This window comes from Moschus berezovskii, chromosome 3 (genome assembly GCF_049115385.1).
Source record: "Moschus berezovskii isolate FMDL1 chromosome 3, NW_MosBer_1.0, whole genome shotgun sequence".
In the NCBI taxonomy this organism is placed as follows: Eukaryota; Metazoa; Chordata; class Mammalia; order Artiodactyla; family Moschidae; genus Moschus; species Moschus berezovskii.
Genome location: NC_142462.1, coordinates 120908896 through 120927903, shown reverse-complemented (window position 1 = coordinate 120927903; position 19008 = coordinate 120908896). Strand labels below are relative to the sequence as shown.

Sequence of the window (19008 nt, the reverse complement as noted above, 5' to 3'; positions counted from 1 at the left end):
CAGCTACAGACAGGGGACATTTGGCTACTCACGCCCAGAGTTTGTGAGGACTGCTGCAGTGTTTGGTGTGGGCAAGGTTACCCTTTGCTGATGGAACTAGCTTTCTGAAGACCTTGCGGCAGAGCTGCCGCTGAGGGAAAGGCGACTGTTACCTGCAGCAGTCCGGGGAAGACCATCTTGGCCGCCAACATGGGCCTGCGTTCCCTAGCAACGGACGCTACGACAAGGGACTTTCTGTTCTTGCTGGCAGGTGGACATCAGCTTGTGGTTGGTTAAGCCAGCTCCCATGAGAACCAACTCATATAAAGGCACACAGCAACCAAGTGTGGGCTTTTTTCCTTTCATCTCACCTCTCCTGAAACAAGAGTGTAATTAATCTATCACAGGTTTTCAGTATGTCATTTCTTTATTGGCTTATTAAGACACACTATCCTGTATGCTGTTGGTTTGTGAAATCAATATAATACCCACAGTGAACATGTGGTAAATAAACTGTTGTCTAAGACAATCTATCTCTGAGCATAATCTGCCCCCAAACAAAACATAGGGTCCTTAGCCTAAGTCTGGAAAACTGTCCATTCTACAGGCAAAGGAACACCCAAACTTAATTTGGGCGTCAAACTATCCTTATACTGGAACAAGAACAAAAGCACTTTTCCATGTGCAATCTTGAAGAATTAAGGCAGAGACGATGTTTTCTTGAAATACAGAAGTAAAAAATAAAGACGCATAAGTAAAGAAATACAATGATCAGAGTGTCTTCTCTGCTTTAATTCTTCGGACAGGTCCTCTTTTCAAGGTGTTAGGTTATTGAATGAAAAATGCTTTAATGAATGGTTTAATTAAAAAAGGTGTTTTTTCTTTTTTGCTTTCTCTTTTTTTGTTGTCGGTATGCAGGCAAGAGTAAGCCAAGTACCCAGTGAAAATGAAGTTGTCTCATGGCATTCTTGGCTTCCTGAGCTAGTTCACTGTCAGCTCATGTGCGACAATGGCAAGGTGAACCATCTGGTGAAAGTCCGCAAACATCTCTGCTAAGTACCAGGGCATATTTCATGTCCAAGTCGTAATTGGCATCCTACTCAGCACAATCAGTTAAATTCTAAAGTTCTAAATACCATAAAACAAAATTTATGAGGGTCATCTACTCGAGTTGAATCAAGAAATACTTACAGTCTCAAGCAGGGATTACTGTAAAGGTTGTTGAGCCATTTCACTATCACTTAAGTCAAGAAAAACTTTGAACAGAAGAGGCACAGATAGAATCTTAATGGGGAAACCACCTCTCCTTTATCAAAAGACCCAGCTATCCTTGCAGATTCTGGTTCTTCCCATCACATTTCTGGACTGACTTACATTCTTGCTCGTTAGTCTAGAACTGGTATTTTCCCCTTATAGGTCACTTGAAGGTATGCATTTACTTTAGGACAACTGACTCTTGAACTGGCTCAAAGGTAAAATGTATAGATAGGACACTGGGGTCCCTTTTCTTTTTACTGGGGATTTAAAATCGAGTTCCATACAGCTGCTTTTCACGTGGTGCTAGTGGTATAGAACCTGCCTGCCAATGCAGGATTCATAAGAGATGCGGGTTTGACCCCTGGATTGACCCCTCTGAAGGAGGAAAAGGCAACCTACTCCAGTATTCTTGCCTGGAAAATTCCATAGAATGAGGAGCCTGGAGGGCTACAGTCCATGGGGCTGCAAAGAGTCGGACACGACTGAGCACACCTACTTACCTTGGTATGTCTTTCCTTTAAGTCCAATTTTATGTTTAACTTCATATTTTCTGTTAGTTTACTCTCATATAATGAGACTTTACTTTACCAATAGGCGGATACAAATTAAAATGTACTGTCTTATATATGTATACCTGGTGAGTTTTGAAATAGAATTCATTTTAATGATATTAATGCTATGTTACATAATGTTTGCCATAGTTTAGTACAGGCTTCGTTTTTTAATCCAGATTGCTGCTCTGGATCTATCAGCAAACTTCAGAATGAGGCTTTATTAAAAGTTTTCTTCAATAAAGTTCCTGAGTTTGCAAGGTCTGAACGTAGCTCAGATTGTGAAAAGAAGCTTTATGAAAAGCCAAGTAGGTATCATAAAATAGGTGAACTGGAACACAGTTTTAATTATGCCAGAGTGAGGTAGTTTATAGCTCACAGCTTAGCACCCTAACAATAGATCTGAAGTACTGACTAATTGTAATTTTGTCAGTAATAACCTTGAGACACGGGTAAACAAAAGTGTGCAATAGTGTGCCTGGATCTCTGAAGAGCCAGGGGGGTTAATCTAATTTAGATTAAACAATGAGTTCTATAAATTTAATGCTTCACGTGCATCTTAATTTAGAAATGCCAAAGAAAATATAGAAACTTAAAAAGAGTTTTTTTTTTTAATCCTTAATTTGAAGATAATCATCGGATTCAAGGGATTTTCAAGGTACAAAAGAATAAAAGTTTTCATTTAGTTAAGATGAATAAATGTGCAAAAGCCTTGTTGAGGTTAAAAAGAGTTGTGCATATAAATCCAGCGATCGTTCCTCTCTTGGACCTCTGTAGCAATTATTGTCTCCGCAAGTTTTCTGCAATTTATCATGGAATGCCTGGTGGCACTGCCTCCATTGTTAGTCTGAAATGCTTATTTAAATCTTTTATGTAACCACTTATGGGCTTCCCAGGTGACCCTAGTGGTAAAGAACCTGCCGGCCAATGCAGGAGACATAACAGACTGAGATTCGATCCCTGGGTTGGGAAGAACCCCTGAAGAAGGGCGTAGCAACCCGCTCCAATATTCTAGCTTGAAGAATCCCATGGACAGAGGAGCTTGGCGGGCTACAGTCCATATGGTTGCACAGAGTCAGACAGGACTGAAGTGACTGATCATGTGTGCACACATTCATTAAGCACACGTAGTTGAGCAGCTGAATGTGGCAGACACCATCCTGGCATGGGGGACAGACTCTGCCTGAGTCTCCACCTACTCTTGGGAGTGAGGACAGTAATCCTACAAGCATGCAGAGGAGAGAAGTGGTTGGGTAATGGATAATTTATCTGGTCTTTGTCCCAAGTTCCTAGAGCTTCTAGACCCTGGGAATTTCCTGATTGACAGGAGTGTCTTTGTTATTCATGGTGTGCCCTCAGATCCCTTTAAGATGGAGAATGGCCCTGCCTGGAAGAGCAACGATGGGATTAGAGGCTTGGGGCTTTGAGCCACCATAGTTCAGCCCCATCTCTACGGAGGAGAAGGAAGGGAAGATGGAGACTGAATTCGTTCATGCGGCCAGTGACTTCCTGATCCAAGCCTACATTATGGGTGCTCAGTTGTGTCCGACTCTTTTCGACTCCATGGACTGACCCTGCCCGTGTCCTCTGTCCATGGAATTTTTCAGGCAAGAAAAACTGGAGTGGGCTGCCATTTCCTTCTCTAACATAATGAAACCCCAGTAAAAAATCTGGACATCCGAAGCTCAGGTGAGCTTCCCTGGTTAGTGACCCACACTGATATGTTAGAGGGTGACAGGCCCCACTCCATGAGGAGAAGACATAGGGCCTCTGCATTTTCAGCCCATCCATGACCTCACCCCACGCATCTGTCCATTCGGCCAGTCCTGATTTGTATCTCTTATAATAAAACATCGATCTGAAGAGTTGTGCTTTCCTGACTTCACTGAGTCATGGTAGTAAACTTTTGGTCCTGAGGAGATAGTGCATGCTTGCTAAGTTGCTTCAGTTGTGTTCGATTCTTTGTGATCCTATGGACCATAGACCACCAGGCTCCTCTGTCCATGGGATTCTCCAGGCAAGATTACTGGAGTGGGTTGCTGTGCCCTCCTTCAGGGGGTCTTCCTGACCCAGGAATCTAACCTGCCTCTCTTACATCTCCCTCATGGGCAGGTGGGTTCTTTTACCACTAGTGCCATTAGTGGGGAGCCCAAAGAAATGGTGGGAACCCCTGAATTTGTAGTCAGTAGGTCAGAAGAACAGGAGGCCTGGGAACTCCCTCTATACTTGCCCTTGGGGTCTGAAGAAAAGGCAGATTTCTTAGGGGCTGTGAAATCTCTGCTGATGCCAGGCATTTGGTGTTAGAGTCCTGTTGTAGCACTGCAGAGAATTTCAGAAAGGGGTCAGTTCTAAGGACAGTGGCGAGGTAGGTGGCTGTTAAGCGAGTGGGCAGGGAAGACGGTCTCGGAAGAATTAATATCACAGCTGAGACCTGTAGCCCGGGTTAGGCTCGACGAGGAGAAATTTCCAGGCAGAGGAAACCAGCAGGGACAAGTTCTTCAGGTGGCAACAAGCAAAGCACGTTGGAGATACGAGACCAGTGGGGCCGGAATGGACGAACTGGGGATGACCGGAAGGTGGGACAGGTCAGCCGTGGTAAGGGTTGGCATCGTAAGAGTGGTGGGTAGAAGTCATAAAGTGCTACAGTCTGATTTACAGCTTTGAAAAGACCCTCTGGATAATAGGTGCATTACAACAGTGAATGTGAACTTCACTCTGGAGGGCCAATGTTTTTGTAGGCTCCTTGAAATCAAGAAAGGTAGTTTGTACTTTACTACACTCCAGGAGAGTTATGACCAACCTAGACAGCATGTTAAAAAGCAGAGACATTACTCTGCCAACAAAGGTCCGTCTAGTCAAAGCTATCATTTTTCCATTAGTCATATATGGATGTGAGAGTTGGACCATAAAGAAAGCTGAGCGCCGAAGAATTGATGCTTTTGAACTGCAGTGTTGAAGAAGACTCTTGAGAGTCCCTTGGATGGCAAGGAGGTCCAACCAGTCCATCCTAACGGAGATCAGTCCTGGGTGTTCATTGGTAGGACTGATGTTGAAGCTGAAACTCCCATACTTTGGCCACCTGATGTGAAAAGTTGACTCATTTGTAAAGACCCTGATGCTGGGAAAGATTGAGGTGGGAGGAGAAGGGGACAACAGAGGATGAGATGGTTGGATGGTATCACCGACTCGATGGACATGAGTTTGGGTAAACTCCGGGAGTTAGTGATGGACAGGGAGGCCTGGCGTGCTGCAGTCCATGGGGTTGCAAAGAGTCGGACATGACTGAGTGACTGAACTGAACACTCGCACGGTGTCTCCGATCAATGCTGAGTGTATATATAGAAGTTACCACATAATCTAGGCTGAAATCCAAGCCTGCATGGAGAAAGATGAGGATGTAGCCGAAGGGGAGGGGAATCCCTACTCAGGCTGATCAGCGAGTGAACTGGCAGGTTACTGTGACTGAGCTTGAAAACCAGATAAAATCTAGATTAAAAAAATTCTGCCATAATTCCATATATTTTTCAAGTCCTATGCATTTTTTCCCCAAATTCTCAAAAAAAATTTTTACAATCTGGGTTAGAAGTTCAGGAAACTACAGCCTTCAGGCCAAACCCAGCCTGTTTCCTTTCTAAGTCACAGTTTGTTCTAAAAATCCACGTGCATCTGTTCACACATTTTCAACAACAGCTTTCACACTGCAGGGCTGAGTGGTTCTAATAGCCTGTGTGGTCCCAAAGCCTAGAATATTTCCTGTGGATCTCTTATAGCAAAGGTTAACACTTCCTGTTTGGATGAAAGGCTCCTTTTGTGGTTGTCACTGGGAACAGTGAGCGCCCTGAATGTTATTGGGCTCTTTGTGTGTTTCGCTAGAGTCCTCCTGGGGGTCCAAGGGTAGTTTCTGAAGAAGGCAGCAAGCTGAGGGGGTGGCTGCCATTTGCTGCCAGCAAGGGCGATGAGAGAGAAGAAAGAGGGTTCTTTGCATGGACGGATATCACTCTGGGAGCTGAGCTCCAAGCAGGGGTTGTGGTCACCAACTCCAAGTCAGGAAGGAGGCTACTCGCTGGGTGCCAACCCACAGGTATGAGAAAAGGTGGATTTTCTCCAAGAGCAGAGAAGAATTAAGGGTAAAGTCAGTAGGATGTAGGACAGGGAGGTGGGCAGTTTTCTTGTTAGCAGGCTTGTCACTCTTCCCACAATGAGTGAATGTAATAACAATGGAGGTGATGACAGTCAGAGAACACTGACCACGTGCAAAGCTGCAGGGAATTTCAGTTTAAAAGAACCACTGCAGCGATGCAGCTGTGATTATTCTCATTTGCAGCTGAGAGAAGGCTGTGAGCAGGAAGTAGAAGCTCAGACAGGTTAAGGAATGGGTTCAAAGGCACATGGCTGGTGAGGGAGGGAGCTGGGATGAGAAGCCAGGTGTGCAGAATTCCCAAGTCTACATCATTCAATGTGCTGCTCTCCAAAGCTGCTGCTCAGAGTGCGGACCACTAACCAGTGGCAGTCACAGTGGCACCTTGAGTCCTGGCCCAGACTTCCTGAATTAATTGAAATCTGCATTTTACCAAGATCCCTGGGTGATTTCTGAGCATGTTAAAGGTTGGAAAGCAGTGATACGAAGACCTCCAAACTTTTTCAAACTTCCACTAAGAATTCAAGTTTCCATCCAAATTTCCACTTCATCAGACTTGTCACCCTCGATAAAACATAAGCTATAACCAAGGACCTACTGTACGAACATAGAACTCTGCTCAATGTTATGTGGCAGCCTGGATGAGAGGGGCGTTTGGGGGAGAATGGATATGTATGGTTGAGTCCCTTCTCCATTCACCTGAAACTATCACAACCTTTGTTAATTGGCTACACCCCAATACAGAATAAAACTTTAAAAAACAAACCAACAAAACCATAAACTGATCCGGGATGGGAGCCATGCCCCACTTTCCTCAGTAAAGTCTGTTAGGTTGAATTAAATTCCAGGAGTAGATACTGGACAGATAAGAAACTGTTTCACATAGTAATTTTCTTGACTCCAAGCATGTTCCACATCAGGAATTCTTAGAACCAATGGAGCAAGCCTAACACTCTTCTGTAAGAAGATTAGAGAGATCGCTTGGAAAGTTCAGCAGAGGAACCCAGTTGTGGGGATTCAATTCACAGAACAAAGTCCTTCCTGCCTCTGGGATCCTGTGACAAGATCAGAAATGAAGAGACTTGCTCAGCTTGGCGGATCTCCTCTGGGAGATAGGTGATTCCTCTGAGCACAAGCAGTGTTGGAAAGGCAGCCACATGCACACAGATACCACATCCATTATCAAATATCATCACATCTATTATCCTAAAGGAAATCAACTGTGAATATTCATTGGAAGGACTGAAGCTGATGCTGAAGCTGAAGCTCTGATACTTCGGCCACCTGATGCGAAGAGCTGACTCACTGGAAAAGATCCTGATGCTGGGAAAGACTGAAGGCAGGAGGAGAAGGGGACGACAGAGGATGAGATGGTTGGATGGCATCACGGACTCGATGGTCAAGAGTCTGAGAAAATTCTGGGAGATACGGAAGGACAGGGAAGCCTGGCGAGCCGCAGTTCATGGGGTCGCAAGGAGCCAGACACGACTGAGCGAGTTAACAACATTATCAAATAGAAACACCTTTTTTTCCTCCCCAAACTGTAACTGATTTTACTGCTCATTTCTACAGTGGGTTTGCAGTTCAAGCTAAGTGGCCAAATAACATGAAAGCTGACACTTCCCCGGGGCTTGTCCACTTCTAACCCTTTAAAATCACTCCTGAGTCTGGAGACCAGAGAGAAGCTTCCTTCTTTCTGTCTCTGCCGCCTTTGTCATTGGAACTGCCCTCAGACATGCCCAGAGGGTTCAGGCCTTTAATGGGAATCAGCCTAGGTTTTGATCCTAAAAATTTCACTCTTTCTGCTAGTTCTTAGCGCCACTCCTGCTTCTCAGTCAGTAGTCGCCGGTGGCAAGAGCAGCAGAGGCTGGGACATTAAGAAAAAAAAAAATAGGAGTTAATGGTTTCTACACATAACTCTGTTTTCTTTTTTTCCCCCCTTGTTGGATGGTGGTCATGGTTTGGTCACTAAGTCGTGTCCGATTATTGTGACCCCATGGACTACAGCCTGCCAGGCTCTTCGGTCCATTGGATTCTCCAGACAAGAATACTGGAGTGGGTTGCCATTTCCTTCTCCAGGGGATCTTCTCAACCCACGAACTGAACCCAGGTGTCCTGCATTGCAGGCAGATTCTTTACCAACTGAGCCTCAAGGGAGGCCCCTTGTTGGATACTATCAGCTAAAAAACTGCCTAGAACCAGAAGTAAGAACAAAACACAAAAACCTTGAAGTCACTAACTTTCTGTCTCCGACCCTTGAGTTTTCTGTCAGGTCTCCAGTTGGCAGGAAGAAGTGCGCAGCACCACGTTAGTGCCCTGCTTAGCTGTTGGTGGGCAGGGGCCTGGGGTCAGGATTCCAGGTCAAACTCTCTCTTTGGATCTCAGCATGCATCTTGGCCACTGGGAATTATTACAGATGAAGGCTCTTGTCAAACTTTCTCTCCATGTGCTCTGCCATAAACAAGCTGGGAGCCCCTGGCTCGGTCACTTAACCTCCCTGGAGCCAAGTTCCCACGTCTGGAAACTGAGAGATTTGCACTGTCTGATCTCTAAGTGTCTTTCACCGCTATAATGTCATGATTCTGTGTTTGTGCTTTTAGGTGTACTTGACCCAAGAACATACAGCTACATTTCATGGGAAGAAATGGGGAAAGGAAAAGAGCTTGGAGCATCTCCTGAGGACATAATTACTGACAGTGATCCAGTGTGATCCATTCTGGAATTTGCTCCAGAACCACACAGATCTCCTGGCTCCAGCTTATTGGCAAACCATGCAATAAGTCTGATTCTATTTTCTCCTTGGTACAAAACACAAAGATATCATCACATAGAGGATGTTGGAAGAACTGGGAGAAAATGAATATGAAGTGCTTGTTCACAGCCTGCACAGGGGCTTCCCTGATGGCTCAGCGGTAAAGAACCCACCTGCTAATGCAGGAGATGCAGGTTCGATCCTTGGGTTGGGAAGATTGCCCTGGAGTAGGAAATGGCTACCTGTTCCAGTATTCTTGCCTAGAAAATCCCAGGGACAGAGGAGCCTTGTGGGCTATGGTCCATGGGGTCGCAACTACATGACTTAGCGACTAAACCACCAGCATCACCTGCATGCTGGGCCCTTTCCCTTTCTTGTCTCTTCCAAGCATGAAACAGCAAAAACAAGGGCCTGTTTGAGCCCCTGGGGCCCTCTTATGGTAAATGATACTCATTTGAACCCCCCACTGAAGTGTCTTATCTTTGGAGAAACGACATGTTAGATACAGTCCTTGCTCTGTCCTTCTTGGTAAGGTTAATGGCCAAGAAACGTCTTACAATAGAGGGTGGCCTTTATGCATCTCTGGCACACAGGATTGCATTCCCAAAGAACATCCACTGTCATTTGGATAAAGCTCCATCATCCGCTTTATTTCTTTTGTTGTCTCTGCCCTCGGAGTGTCCCTAAATAGGATGGTGTCCGCCTTACCTTCTCTTCTTGGCCTCTCAGAGTCACCTCTGCAGCTCTAAGAACCTGAACTGACATCTTAAACGTCCACCGTGACTGCAACTCTGCCGGCCATGCTGACAGCCAGGTGGGTTTCTGGCCCGGACTCAGAGGTCCTTGGGGCTTCCCAGGTGGCGCTAGTGGTAAAGAACCTGCCTGCCAAGACAGGAGACATAAGAGAAGAAGGTTTGATCCCTGTATTGTGAAGATCCCCTGGAGGAGGAAATGGCAATCCACTCCAGTATTCTTGCCTGAAGAATCCCGTGGACAGAGGAGCCCGGTGGGTTATAGTCCATAGGGTCGCAAAGAGTCGGACACGACTGAAATGACTTAGCACGCAGAGGTCCTTGAGTATCACGTTCTCCGTACTGTTTCTACCCAAGTGTATTCAAAACACTTGCTTTTGTAATAAACTTGCTCTTAATTAATTGTTTAAAGTCCCTCTATCCCTATAGGAGATATGGGAACTCTTTGCCTCATATGGTTGAGAATAAGACAATTATCTTGCAAGTACTTTCCTTCTACAATTAATTATAGTCACTGTATATAGTTACAAAAAGGATTTCTACCTGACATAATTTGTTTTTGAACTAATTCCACAGAGGCTCAGCAACCTCCTGCAAGAATAATTATATATTTAAATTTGAAAACAATTTCTATTCTATCAGCCCTTTCGATCCTCTAAATAGCTCCGTTGTTTCTCCCAGGTGAGTATGTGAGATTTAGGGTGGGGGGAGATTTGTAATTTTACGCTACTTTTTATCTTCACTAACCATCCCCTTAGTCACACTTTCAGTTTCATTTAGATTTGAGGTTTCCATTTGAATGTGTTTGAAAAAGAAAACCCCAAAGTCTGAGGGCATCAGCATTTTACAGTGCTATATGGGAAATGTGGCAGATTCTGGAATTCACTGATTTTTCTTAGCATTTTGATTATATGGGCCTACGAGTTCAGACGAATCAAAGTAAAAATGAAACTCAGCAGGCATGATGAAATCAACTGAAGCCGCCGAAACGGTTGGTCAGAGCCCATAAAAATTGTTTCATTCTCTTAGACTGGGGGGATAGAACCAGACCTAATTCAAGAGACAGCTTCTGAAGGCTGTCATCATTCAAGTCCTCAAATAGAGAAAGACATTCCTCAGCAGCAGATTTGGCTTTTTAAACTGTAGCTTGGCACAGACTTCAGTAAATGACACAGAGTTAATCTCCACAAACAAGAGATATATGCACAATGTCACTTTTCAAGTTATACAAATTAGAATTTAATTCCCCCAACATTCACGCAGTATTGGTAACTGGATGCAGGTGGGAGAGACCCAGATGACATATATTTTAAACAATTTAATTTCTGCCATAGACTTAGAGATGCAAATAGAGACAAGGAAATAAGCCTGACCTTGTGCAGAGGAAGCTGTGTATATTCTCTGCTCTGTCTCTCCTCTGGGAGCCTCACAGAGGCTGCGAGGGGGCACAGAAGTTTGTTGTTTAAATGACATTTTCAAAGAAATATTTTGTTCATTTGTAAAACAGAAAGGCTAATATTTACCTTCCCCAGCTCACAGGGGCCTGTATCCAAGGAAACCACACATGTGTTAAACCTAGAAAATGCTATGATGTGGGCACTTTATCATTACTGGGTCCACGTTAGAACATTCTGAGAAAGAAGGTGGGCATCAAAACTGCTAACTGCTACCTGGCAGCTCAGGTACGAGGTATGGAATATTGCCAGTTGCCTGAAAAAACCAAAGATTTCTCTTTTGGACACAAAAATATTCCACATAATTGCAATTAAAGATTCACTGTGCTTTTGTTTGCATGAAATATCAGGTAGAATGTGGATTAAGAAGTACTGATGAAGCTGCAGTCCTACAAGAAGCTGGAGGCCATACAGTGTCAGTGAACAGGACAGCTCTGTGTCGATCAACCATCCTAAGAATGTTTCTAAGAGCAACAGCCTTGGGAGAAAAATGCAAATAAGCACTGACCACCAGACTTCTGCTATTTCTCCTTTTAAAGTCTTCCTGAAACATGTTTCACTTCTTTCTTCAGCATCAGCTGCAATACTTTTACATCACAAATCTATTAAATTATCAAACATTTTCTGTTTTCCAATACTTTTGTATGTGCTTTTCACAAAACATGACTTGAACTTTTTTTTTTAAATTCACAGAATACCTGGTAAAGTGCTACGTAACAGCAGACACTTAATAAATTCTTCCTCAGAACTGATTTAGTATGAGAAAACATGCTAATATTAGCTATAAACTGTTAATATACTCCCACATATACCATTTAATGTAGCTGGGATCTTTTCTTTAAGAATGGTAACAAAAATCTGTAGAAGCTGGATTTCATAACTATATTGAGCTAATCCATTACTTAAGGGGAACCCCTTATCTAATTCAAAGCTAACTTCATGATTAGAATTGAGAAGTGAGAATATCTTTACATATTAATGAGTAATTATGACAAAAAGAAACTGATATTCATTGGACAGCACATGAGAACCTGCCTATTTTGAGCATGACACTATAATCCATCTCTCAAATTATGTTTAAAATGCATCTATATTATTATTTTATGTGAATATCTTTTTCTTAAGCAGTTGAAACTAATTTCTTATCATATAGTTCTGTTAAACTTGACTAGACAAAAGAAGTATTATTGTCTAGTAAATGCATGATAAAGTTCTTTTGACCAATTTAATTTTAAGGATAGCACATTCATTTTCTGTATGTAAGAAGAGAAAAATCAGAACAGGCTCCATCTCTCCTTTGTATCTGAAACATCCTGTGGTTTATTTGCCAACAGCCTCGATGTACTAAGCAGTAAGCAGCTGAGCACGCATCATTACATTCCTTAGGACACCTCCTTGAGTGGATGCAATAATTTATTATATCGAGTAGGTCTAATTCTCCCTTGATTTATGGAGGCTGTAATAACAGTCCATCTCACAGGATGCTTCTCTAGGAGGACTTCAGATCCGGGCACTAAAATCTTTATGGCCTCCTCAGGAGAAGTTGGGATGCAGGTGGTATTCTCAGCACCACAGCTGAGAAAAACAGAGGGATCTGCCTGAGGTCTCCAGGCAAGTCAGTTACCCAGGGAACAGAATCCAGGTCTCCTGATACCCTGCACACAATCACAGAAGCACAGAACTCCCGGAAGAGTTGCCCAAATCACGTGTGCTGACAAGAAGAGGGGAAATGAGACCCAGGATGCTCATCACAGAATCCCCATAGCAACCTGTCACCATCTCCTGCTGACTGCACATAAAGCACACTGGAGGGTATCACACAGCATAAAATCCTAACGGTGCCCTTAATTAGGTGGGATCATTGCTCTCACTCCCTGACTTCCTGCAGCCCCAAATTCCTTTCTGTGGTGCTGAAACGAGAAAGCAAGATGTAGTCACAGAAACACTCTTTGGCTTACAAGGGACCATCAAGCTCTGATGATGATGAAACTTGATAGCAATAATGTCAAACTTTATATGACCATAATCCGAGTTTACAATGATACATTAAGCCATAATGTGACTATTTATATCACCGTAAACTAAGTTTACGGTGGTATAAATAGTCATGCTAATGGCATTAACAGCAGCACTCCGTGGAATCACAGCTGCTGAGGGCTGCTTATGCTATCAGCATCGCTACTTTTATCACCATAAACTTAGGTAGTCACAGTCATTACCTACAAATACACAAGAAAGATGAATGTCCACACTTCACGCCAGATCTAGGCTCCTACACTGAATTCTTTATAGCTGTCACCCTCCTCTATGTATTAAGGTCTACTTAGCCCTTTCTTTGGCTCTGTTTATACCAAAGAGCAGTCTGTTTTTCTGCTGACCTCTGATTTGCCGGCAAACACTTTAAAATTGATAAGAAGGTGCAAGTCACCACTGCAGGCACACTTACTGTCTCCTTGGCAGCGCAGGGGACCCACACTCAGCTTGGCTTCTGAGCCTTGCCGGTCGGTATCTCCAACCACCACCTGGCTGACCGGCAGGTGATCTTTGTAGGATAAGAAACCAGCATCCTTTCTCCTGAATCACAAGGAAACACAAAAACATGAGGAGGCTATGTTAGAAGCACAGCTTTTCTGATTATTGTTTAAGACGTCCGACTAATGACCACATTCCAATAACTGCTCAGAGAACCACAGTTAAAGAGTTGTTCCTTTCTTCCACTTTGTGGTTTGCAGCTCATGGCTCAGAAGCAACTGTGACCTCTTTGTTTTCTGGAAAACAGAACTGACGCCCTGCTTTCTGGAGTCACAACCAGTATACATCCTGGTTTCAGGCTGAGTGTAGACTACCACGTTGCTTGAAGCACTCACATCAAACACCTGAGCATGCGTGCAGAGTTTGCTGCTGTCATGGAATCAAAAGTTCAACAAAGTCCACGAGATCTCTTGCATAAAACGAGAAACAAAGCCCTATTTAAAAAAATACCCTTGTCTCCTTAACTGCTTTCTTTCCTGCTGTGCATCAGCTAAACAAGAGACACTTTTTGTTCCTTCATCCCTTCTTGTTTATTTTAACAACCAAAAGACTAAGTTTCTAACACAGAGCAGGTGCTCACTAAGTGTCTATTTCCATCTATAATGAGGAGTGGAGTTTACATACAAGCCCAACTTGGCTTTTTTCTTGGATTTCTCCTCCTGTTTATGCTTATCTTGTTGTCTTGTTTCAGGTCTCCTAACTCAACCCTGTACCCTCGCTAAATAGAGGGAGAGGGCAAGGCTAGCTGTAAAGCACTGACTCTAGGATGAAACATAGAAATACAGGAGATGTTCTTGGGGATGCAGCCAAGGTGAGCTGTGCTGCAGGGCAGATTCTACCTTGCTAGGAAATGCCTGGCCCTCATCCTCTGTTTGTACTGCTGTGGATGACAGATCCCCTGACTGGGGCTGGATGGCTGGGAGGCACACAACAGGATGAAGTCATTCCACAGATTTATCTTTTTTGCATGATTTTGTGCACTGTTCGGCCTAAATGCGAATTTTGAAACTGTATGTACAACTGATCACGGGACAGACAACTGATTTTGGATGACGGGAGAACGAGAGAGTTCAGCAGTCAGGTGAAAGATCTGCCAGTTGCATCTCTTGCTGGCAATTGAGGAGAACCAAACTTGGAAACCTGCCTCCAAAATGCTGTGCTGTTAGGAGCAGTTACTGGCTCCTCTGACTATCTAGAACATCATTGAACACACGCTCCTTCATGTGTCAGGACCCACAGAAACCCAGGAAGGAGTCATAGAATTTAGCCAGTGGACCCCAAACAAGTTTATTTTTCACTGCTTTGGTAATGTCAGTGTTTCCAAGATAAAGTTAACTTTTTTTTTTTTTAATCAAATGAGAACAAGATCATGCAGGAGAGCACTGTGGCTCTTACTGACATTGCAGCTACTGATGATCCAGCCTCAAATAATTTGTAAGCCCACCTCCTGGTGACTCAGACAATAAAGAATCTGCCTGCAATGCAGGAGACCTGGGTTTAATCCCTGGATCAGGAAGATCCTCTGGAGAAGGGAATGGTTACCCACTCCAGCATTCTTGCCTGGAGAATTCCATGGACAGAGGAGCCTGGTGGGGTACAGTCCATGGGGTCACAAAAGAGTTGGACACAACTGAGTGACTAACACTTTCACTCCTTATATTAGAAGTTCTATCAGTTAATATTATGTCAGAGAGGGAAGAAAATCTTTGCTATTACATTTTCATATTTAGTGTTTAAGGGACAATAAATGCAAACACCCTTATAATTTGACAATCTACTGGAATAATGTACATTCCTGTGGAATTTCAGGCTGAGATTCTCTACAAGTTCATTAGCATCTGAGTTGACTCACTGGAAAAGACTGTGATGCTGGGAAGGGTTGGGGGCGGGAGGAGAAGGGGACGACCGAGAATGACATGGCTGGATGGCATCACCGACTCTGTGGACATGAGTTTGAATGAACTCCGGGAGTTGGTGATGGACAGGGAGGCCTGGCGTGCTGTGATTCATGGGGTCGCGGAGAGTCGGACACGACTGAGCGACTGAACTGAACTGAAGGGATCTGCTAAGAGCTAAGAAAGCTAAGAGCTGAGAAAAATTCATCTTGTTCCTTTTTCTGGGATGGACCATAAGCTATTTAAAATTTGTTTTAAACAGTTGAAAAGAAATCCAAAGCAGAACAATATTTTATGCCATGTGAAAATTACATAAAAATCAAAGTCAGTGTCCATATGTAAAATTTTACTGAAATAAAACTTTTAATTAAAAAATTAATTTTTCTTTCTTTTTTACATATCATCTATGGTGTTTCCAGGTTACATTGGCAGAGTTGAGTAGCCGTGAAAGAGAGGATGTGGCCCACAATGCTTAAAATATTGTCTGGCCCTTTAAGAAAATGCTGTCAACTCTTACTCCAAATCATCAGTATCCATTTTTCCTTTGGGAACTGATTGATCAAATATCCCACTGATAATCATGGTGGCCTAGTGTGCAACTTATCCCACAGTTGAGAGTAGGGTTAGGGAAGGGACATGAGACTATCTTTGAGGCGGGAAAAAGAAAAAAATTTAAGCTGACATTTATTCACTCTAGCAGTGAGAAATAACTTAGAACTTATTAATAATCAATGTTTTGATCGAGATTGTACTACGCGACCATCGTATGTCAGGATGCTCAACATCTTTACCTGATACTTGGTACTGTCAGTTCATTTATGATGAATGAGAAAGTGACTACTTTATAACAAATCTTGTGCTAATGAAAGAGTAGTTTGAAAACAAATGTTTGGAAATAGTCCAATCATCATGTAATATTATTGCCAAAATTGATATGTGCATAATCTCATAAGAATTTACTATCTATATACTTCTACAACTTGGACACATAGTTTTAAAACATATGTAGTAAACTGGTAAATGTAGAGTTCCAATGGATTTTGGACTTATTTTATAATACTGAAATGGGTCATTAATCAATTACTTTGCAAATAAAACTGACTCAGAGATGATAGAAATTTACTACATTTTATCAAAACCTTTGCATTTCTGGTCAATAAAGCTGAAAAATTAATATCATGATTCATTTGGAAATATACTTTTATCTAGTTTGTTATATGTACCTGAGGTAATATTTTTCAACTGTGATAGCCAATAAAGTCAAGTGTCAAAATGAAAAAAAAACAACAGAAAGGCAGATCTTCAAATTATAACTCATATAAAATAATATGTATTTAATCACATCACAGTTATAAAACCAATTAAAGGAAAAAACTATTAATTTCTATTACTATTTTAGAAAAAATATTAATGTCAACTTTATATCATTTTAAAAAATTTTGTTTTATATTGAACATAAAATGTTAATTCACCGAACCTATGTCTTATTTTTATACTTATTTATAAATATGTATTCAAAATTTTTGGAAAATAGGAAAAGGATCAAAAATAGGAACATTGCTCTAATTCATAGGAAACAATAATAACAATAGGGTATTTACCACTGAGCACCTGTGAACAATACACTGTTTCTTGTGGACAAAATCAAATCTGAAATCAATTCTTCCACAGAGGCGTCATTATCCCCATTTAACTGACGAGAATCAGATAATTTATCTTGACCAAGGTCATCAGCTCAATAACCACAGAGTCTGGATTCAGTTCTAGATTATCTGGATCCTAATCAGGGATATTCCAAGGGGCGGGGGATGGAGAGGGAAAGCAAAACAGAAGAAAACCAAAAAGCCACTATGTTCATTAAAAACCTTTTCATTCACAGGAGAAGTGAAAATGTACTTTTAAAGATATACTTCAGTTCAGTTCAGTTCAGGTCAGTCGCTCAGTCGCGTCCGACTCGTCGTGACCCCATGAATCACAGCACGCCAGGCCTATACTTAGCTATCTTGAAATGTTGAGAAAATTATTTATAAATAGTAAATTCAAAGGTATCTGTAATGTTATATTCACAAACATCCCCTGCACCATCAACATACTTAGCAAAAGTGATCTAGAACTAGCCCAGGCCCCAAACTAATCACCATCTTTAGTGGCACAGAGAAGTTTAAAAGGTTACAATTCAGCTAATACACAAATCCCCCTTAGCCTCAGGGACATGTTCCAAGACCCCCACTGGATGGCTGAAATCATGGATAGTACTGAACCCTCTATGTACTATGCTTTTTCCTATGTTGTTCAGTTGCTAAGTCATATCTGACTCTTTGAAACCCCAAGGACTGAAGCATGCCAGGCTTCCCTGTCCTACTATCTTCTGGAGTTTGCTCAAATTTATGTCCATTGAGTCGGTGATGCCATCCAACCATCTCATCCTCTACCACCCTCTTCCCCTTTTGCCTTCAATCTTTCCCAGCATCAAGGTCTTTTAAAATGAGTCAGCTCTTCGCATCACAAGGCCAAAATATTGGAGTTTCAACTTCAGCATCAGTCCTTCCAGTGAATCAGTTCAGTTCAGTTCAGTTGCTCAGTCGTGTCCGACTCTCCGCGACCCCATGAATCACAGCACGCCAGGCCTCCTTGTCCATCACCAACTCCCGGAGTTCACTCAAACTCATGTCCACAGAGTCGGTGATGCCATCCAGCCATCTCATTCTCTGTCGTCCCCTTCTCCTCCCGCCCCCAACCTTCCCCAGCATCAGAGTCTTTTCCAGTGAGTCAACTCGTCGCATGAGGGGGCCAAAGTATTGGAGTTTCAGTTTTAGCTGAATTTCCTTTAGGGTTGATTGGTTGGATCTCCTTGCGGTCCAAGGGACTCTCAAGAGTCTTCTCCGTTCAGTTCAGTCACTCAGTCATGTCCAACTCTTTGCAACCCTATGGACTGTAGCACCAGGACTCCCTGTCCATCACCAACTCCCAGAGCTTGCTCAAACTCAGGTCCATAGTTGGTGATGCCATCCAACCATCTCATCCTCTGTCATCCCCTTCTCCTCCTGCCCTCAATCTTTCCCAGCATTAGGGGCTTTTCCAATGAGTCAGTTCTTCACATCAGGTGGCCAAAGGACTGGAGTTTCAGCTTCAGCATCAGTCCTTCAAATGAATATTCAGGACTGATTTCCTTTAGGATTGACTGGTCTGATCTCCTTGCAGCCCAAGGGACTCTCAAGAGTCTTCTCCAACACCACAGTTCAAAAGCATCAGTTCTTCAGCACTCAGCTTCTTTATAGTCCACCTGTCACGTCTATACGTGACTACTGGAAAAACCACAGTTTTGAAGAGTCTTCTCCAACATCACAATTTGAAAGCTTTTACCTATACCTAATATGTGAACCGTGAACTCCCAGATGTTCAAGCAGGGTTTAGAAAAGGCAGAGGCACCAGAGATCAAATTGCCAACATCCGCTGGATCATGGAGAAAGCAAGAGACTTCCAGAAAAACATCTGTTTCTGCTTCATGGACTATGCCAAAGCCTTTGACTGTGTGGATTACAATAAACTCTGGAATATTCTGAAAGAGATGGGAATACCAGACCACCTGACCTGCCTCTTGGGAAACCTGTATGCAGGTCAGGAAGCAACAGTCAGAACTGTACATGGAACAACAGACTGGTTCCAAATAGGAAAAGGAGTATGTCAAGGCTGTATAT

At 42.9% G+C, this 19008-nt stretch overlaps 1 protein-coding gene across 1 annotated transcript in view; it reads right to left on the bottom strand.

Moving 5' to 3' along the window:
- CNTNAP2 (contactin associated protein 2) overlaps nucleotides 1–19008 on the bottom strand; it is a 1655962-nt gene that overhangs the window by 410138 nt on the left and 1226816 nt on the right. Inside the window, exon 15 of the mRNA XM_055420199.2 lies at nucleotides 13330–13457. Within this exon, the coding sequence (XP_055276174.2) occupies nucleotides 13330–13457 (128 nt within the window). The remainder of the gene's footprint in view (nucleotides 1–13329; nucleotides 13458–19008) is intronic.